The sequence below is a fragment of the Quercus robur genome, chromosome 4, assembly GCF_932294415.1.
Source record: "Quercus robur chromosome 4, dhQueRobu3.1, whole genome shotgun sequence".
In the NCBI taxonomy this organism is placed as follows: domain Eukaryota; kingdom Viridiplantae; phylum Streptophyta; class Magnoliopsida; order Fagales; family Fagaceae; genus Quercus; species Quercus robur.
In genome coordinates, this window is record NC_065537.1 from 28,582,976 (window position 1) to 28,589,183 (window position 6,208).

At 38.5% G+C, this 6,208-nt stretch overlaps 1 protein-coding gene across 1 annotated transcript; it reads right to left on the reverse strand.

Annotated features, from left to right (window-relative positions):
* Positions 1 to 299: 299 nt before the first annotated feature.
* Positions 300 to 1,438, reverse strand: LOC126721075 (VQ motif-containing protein 22-like). Its single transcript, XM_050424077.1, has one exon. The coding sequence runs from the start codon at positions 1,356 to 1,358 to the stop codon at positions 654 to 656; it is 705 nt and encodes a 234-aa protein (XP_050280034.1). The 5' UTR covers positions 1,359 to 1,438; the 3' UTR covers positions 300 to 653.
* Positions 1,439 to 6,208: the final 4,770 nt, after the last annotated feature.

A 6,208-nucleotide genomic window follows, 5' to 3' on the forward strand; every position in this document is an offset into this window, starting at 1 on the left:
ATATTTTTTGTGTAAAGAAAAATTGAACCCAGATCCCTTATTAAACCCTAGAGATTTTACGAAGAAAAATTATCTAATTAATAGTATATAATCATGCAAGAAAATAAAAATAATAGTAATAAAAAAAATTAATCCACAGTTAATTTATACAATTATGACGGTTTGAGTCTGAAACCACTATGTTCGAAAGAAGAAAAAAACAAATCAATTAAAAAACGATCGGTTTCAACATCTAAATAATAAATAAGGGTAATTGTTAAAACGAAAAACAAGTGGGTTTACTGAATTTAATAAACACATTTGCACTCCAACGTTATTGAATATATTCATTGCAACCGCACCAAAAAAAAAACAACAACAACAACAAAAAACATTGATTTCCCTAAAAATTTGGTAGCCAAAGGATCATTTGCCAAATTCCCAGCAATCCAGAAACAACAGAATATGAAGTCAGGAATAGCTACCCAGAGGAAATGAAAAAAAAAAAAAAAAAAGAAAGAAAAAAAAAATTCCCCCTATCCAAATTCCAAGCCACATTAAAGTGTAGCCGACAATTTCTATCAAAGTGAAAAGAAAAGGAAATGTATTTACATTGGTCAACAATTTCTCCCTAAGACAAGTCAGTACCTAACTTTCTTCTTTATGTCTTTTTCTCAAAACAAGAAACTGTTACTCCTATTCTCATTGGAGGGCCTAACAGTTGAAGCAGGAGGTACTTGTGAGGAAGATGGAACACCAACACCTTCAATCACAAACCCATCAGAGACTACTGATCCCATGTTACTACTGGGTCTTGAGCTTCCGAGTCTTTGAAGAAGAGCATGATCTTGACCATGATGTGTACTATGACTACTATTGTTTCCTAGAGAAAACATGTATTGCTGCTGGCCTTGCTGATGATGATGATGATGAGGGTATAGTAACTGTTGTTGAGGCTGTAAATGAAATCCATGACCTGTAGGAGGTAACATCATTGCTGGATGATGATGATGAGCTTGACGGTTGGTTCCTAATGCAAAACCAAAGTTTGGTGGTGCACCATGGTGAGCTCCTGAGGCAAAGGGTGCACTAGGGCCGCCAGTGAATTGTTGCACCATGGCTCTGAAATTTGTAGTGTCTGTGTTGAGTAAAGTTGTTGGGGTTCGTCTAGAAGCCCTGGATCTCCTACGTATTGGCTTGGATACACGGCCTTCTGGGCTCAAGTGACCAGTGTTTGCGCTAGAATTGCCGGACCCAATTGGACTATTGGAAGTGACAGTGGTGGTTACAATTGTGGAATCAGACATCTGAGAAGTAGAGAGGTTTTGTTGTTGATAGAATTGGAGCCAGTTTTCAGGGCCAGACATGGTTTCACTCATGGCCCCCAGAAGAAGAAAAATGAGGAAACAACTCTAGGACTTGAACCAAACTCTTCCTTTTGTAAGAAGGAAGGAAGAGAGCGTGGGGCGCTTGGCTATTTATGGAGGCTTCAAACGTGGTCAAAAGTATGACTTTGATTAAAGAGATCATGACCGTTAATTTGGAAACAATGGTAGATTCCAAGTGATGGCACGTGAGACAAGCACGTGGAGGTGTGGCGGAGAAATGTTTGGCATGAGCGGGCTAGCATGATGTGGAATAGACGGGTTTCTGGAAAGTCTTGGAGGCAAAATTGGATTTTTTGTTTATTTAAGGATGGAATTGGAAAAAAGATATTGATGCGAATAATATATATATATATTTGGTTCCACGAAGCACCATAAATCACAAGCTTTGTAGATTTTAGATTATAGATATATCACCATGACTTCATCACCCCGGTGGCCACGTAGGCAATGGGGCTCGTGGTGGTAGGTAGACTTTGATGACTTTTATTTGAGGATTCTTCCTAGAACAAGAGGCTTGGGCATGACAAAATAGCATCATTTTTTTTTCTTTTTTTTTTTTTTTTTCCTTTGGGTAGATAGGAAGCAACCTAGTATCTTCTTCCAAGCCTTTTATTGCTTCATGGGTCATTCTCATTATTATTATTTTTATTTATTAATTTTTTTTTAATCTCATTTCTTTGGCTAGATAGATGAAGTCAAGTATGAAAAGTATATTTTCTGCAATTCAAAATAAAGTACGGCAGAGAGGGATTAGGTGATACAAGGAAGAAAATGGATTAAGAGTAGGATAGATGTTATCTCGTTTGGAGAAAAATCCAACTTAATTTGTGGTAGTTGAAATGATTATATACGTATACTTTTAGTTGCGTGATTTTTTTAAAACAAGTCTTGTGACTTATCTATATATAAAATAATAGGTGAAGCAGAGAGAGTGTGAAATTGAATTCCAAATTAGAACTCTAATTTTGTGCCATATGTCTAGAATCTGAAATTGAAGTTGAATTTTGCATCATATGGCTAAATGTATGTGGGCTCATTCTCATTAAAACCACTTCTATGTATCGGGTCAAGTGAGTTACTGTACTAATTAAGTTTTTTCTTGATTTTGTAGTTAAACGTGAAAACCAAAGAGATTAATATCGGTGATAAGAACTTGGTTTGGATACATTACATAATTTCCAAAAAGATAGCAAAGGCAGAGTTTGCATCTTTGTTATAAATTGCTTACAAAGTTTACATCTTTACATTGAGTTTCGGATTAAAGTGCTTTCTTCTTGGTTCTGACACTGAGTTTTGTTTACTATTCACTTACAAAGTTTGCATCTTTACATTTGTTATAAATTGCTAATATGTGATTAGATGCACATTATGCCTAAAATTCACTATCCTTATATTTGGTTTTTTGTTCAGATTTGGCACCTATAATAATGAAGAAAGCACTGCTGTGGACCGATGGATGATACTTTTTGCAGGCTGCAAAGAAACTTAGTAATCAATGGTATCTCACGCGAATTGGAGAGGACCCGGCTGTAGATGTCTGGATGGTAGATGTGAGTCACTATGTTTTTAAAATGTTCAGTGAAGGTAAAAGTTATGAACAATTTAAATTTTCTGGAGAGAGATTTATTATTCTATATTTACGCAAGTTTGGTTGCCTTCTTGGAGTGGATCACTCCACCCTGTCTTTCTACTGGAATTTTTTATTCAGATTGTTACAATTTAATTCGAAATTTTATTTGAATTTTCCTATTGTTGTTACTATCATATATTATCATTCCAATTGTTCAATTAGAATCTAAAATTAGAGTCCAATTTTACTATACACGTGTACAATCTAATTATTTTTAATTTTGCTGTCATGTGCAAAAGCCAATGAAATGAAATTAATAACACATTAAACACTCATGCTTTGGGAATCGGCAGTACCAATCTAAATCCATTGGACCTGCTTCGTGATAATACAACTATGAAGGATGTATAAAAACACGCACAAACCCCTCTCTCTATAAAAAGAGATTGGAGAGAATTTCTTTTATCAGCCATGGAACTTCAGAGGTTTTTTCTTCACACAAATGCCCATCATATTACAAAATGACTCATCGTAAAACTACAAAATGAGTACAACTCTGAGGTTTTTTATTTATTTATTTAATTTTAAATTTTTTAAGTTACGAAAATTTCAATCACCAATAGAGATTGAAGATTCAAAAGCGTGAATGAATTTTTTGGATAAACATTGTCACCAAGGTTCATCTTTCTGTGTAAAATATATATACTGCTAAGTTTTGTTAATGAAATTTTCTGATTAATAATATGAATTTAGACTTAACTAAGCCTTTTAAACATGAATAAACTCATGATTAATAATATATCCATTCCCGTGCGGTAGCACAGGGCTACGTACTAGTTTTAATAATACGTATGTATGATTATTTCGATCTCCAAATAATGAGTTGGAGGATATTCCTTATTTTCTAAAGTAATTTGAAGGTAATTTTTTTTTTTTAAGATTAACTACTTTGTCATTCATACTATTTGTGGGGTCCAATAATCGACGGGCCAGGCCCGTTTGCTGATGAAGGGTCCAAAGGCCCAAGCCTAAAAAGGTCATGGCCAGAGTTCAAGAATAAGGTGGCCCAATTGGCCCGGAGAAGCAGCCGAGGACAGTGCAGTCCTCGGCTGACCCAAGAAAAAGGGCAGAAAGGTAAAGGGGAGTGCTCGAAGGGGAAATCTAAAATATCTAAGAGAGGCTTCCTTTGCCACCTTCCCCATGCATATCTCTGCGCCTAACAGAGCCTTATCCATTAACTTTATCAACAACTCTTAACGACTTAGGTCTGAGACTGATGGGACAAGTATCAGTCTTGAAAGGGTCGACCCTACACGTGGACGAAGGAAATTGAACGCATGCGAGTATAAAAGAAAAAATATGTAACCTAAAGAGTGGCTCCTCCAGTCCCACTGAAAGGAGAAAGGGTTTCAGAGGCAAGTATACTGGAACCATGCATAAATATCTTAACAAAACTACAGCCGGGTAAACATGACTTAGCCTTTCGATCCCACTCTCTACAAATGATATTGTATGGGCCCATTTACGTGTGAACCCAACTCAACTGCGGTTTAACGCAAATCGTGTCCCTACAATTGGCGCCGTCTGTGGGAAGGCTTGCGTGTTAGCTCGAGCGGTGGTGAGGTTGAGCTTCTATCGAACAAGGGACTATGAGGATACCTGTATCACCGGCGACACATTGTTGCTATTCCAACATAGGCTCCCACTAGGGGCTACGTTCCACGGTGTCAACGACATGGGCAAGCCTAGGGGCTTCAAACATCAGGCCAGCTTCCCCCACCTTATTCGAGGAGCTAAACTTTCGGAAGATAAGCAAATAAAAGAAGCTTACAAGTTTTGGACAGAACCAAGGCCTTGTATGGTCCTCGGACCCAAGCCTCTAGGGAAACCAACTACTTAAAAAGAAGCTTACAAGTTTTGGACAGAACCAAGGCCTTGTATGGTCCTCGGACCCAAGCCTCTGGGGAAACCAACTACTTAAAAAGAAGCTTACAAGTTTTGGACAAAACCAAGGCCTTGTATGGTCCTCGGACCCAAGCCTCTGGGGAAACCAACTACTTAAAAAGAAGCTTACAAGTTTTGGACAGAAACAAGGCCTTGTATGGTCCTCGGACCCAAGCCTCTGGGGAAACCAACTACTTAAAAAGAAGCTTACAAGTTTTGGACAGAACCAAGGCCTTGTATGGTCTTCGGACCCAAGCCTCTGGGGAAACCAACTACTTAAAAAGAAGCTTACAAGTTTTGGACAGAACCAAGGCCTTGTATGGTCCTCGGACCCAAGCCTCTGGGGAAACCAACTACTTAAAAAGAAGCTTACAAGTTTTGGACAGAACCAAGGCCTTGTATGGTCTTCGGACCCAAGCCTCTGGGGAAACCAACTACTTAAAAAGAAGCTTACAAGTTTTGGACAGAACCAAGGCCTTGTATGGTCTTCGGACCCAAGCCTCTAGGGAAACCAACTACTTAAAAAGAAGAATACAAGTTTTGGACAGAACCAAGGCCTTGTATGGTCTTCGGACCCAAGCCTCTGGGGAAACCAACTACTTGAAAGAAGAATACAAGTTTTGGACAGAACCAAGGCCTTGTATGGTCCTCGGACCCAAGCCTCTGGGGAAACCAACTACTTAAAAGGAAAAGCTGTGTTACATGGACTCTCTAGTTTGCCCTCGGATCCTCAACACTAAAGGGACCAGTATGGAATGGAGTAACGTGTTGCCAAAAGCATAACCGAAGTCGTGCAATGCTCGGTCGTGCCCTTGGATGAATTATTTAAAGCTTGTCGTCCTCAGACAATACGCCCGCGCTTATTACAGAACGTTCAACCGTCATCTCGGTTAGTTTCCTAAGTTTAACTTACTATGAGTTATTATTATTCTGCCTGATATTGTCCATAGATTAGAATTAGTTGGATCGTGTTTCAAGAGTTCTTGCTCTAAATACTGCCGAGGAGAAGCACACACATGGAGCACACCAACTCACAAAGTAGTTTTATCAAAGGAACAGCATGCAAAACAAGTAAAGAAATCGCCATTTTTTACTAAAGCAATGAGATAGTACAGAGTACAACGAAAAGCTAGAATCAGTTTGTGCCAAAGATCACTACATAACCAAAAAGAAGGGAATATACAAGAGAATAAAGTAAAGCCGAGGAAGTAGATCAGAGGAGAGGTTGGCTACAGCTCCAAGATTTTGTTCTTCCTCAATGCTTTCACTTGCCCACAACTCAAACAGCCAAAGAGACCCAACTTGAGCCTGACACCGCTGAAGGAAA

Bases quoted from the DNA above. Each gene is read 5' to 3' on its own strand.
- LOC126721075 (XM_050424077.1), bottom strand. From the start codon at position 1,358: ATGAGTGAAACCATGTCTGGCCCTGAAAACTGGCTCCAATTCTATCAA.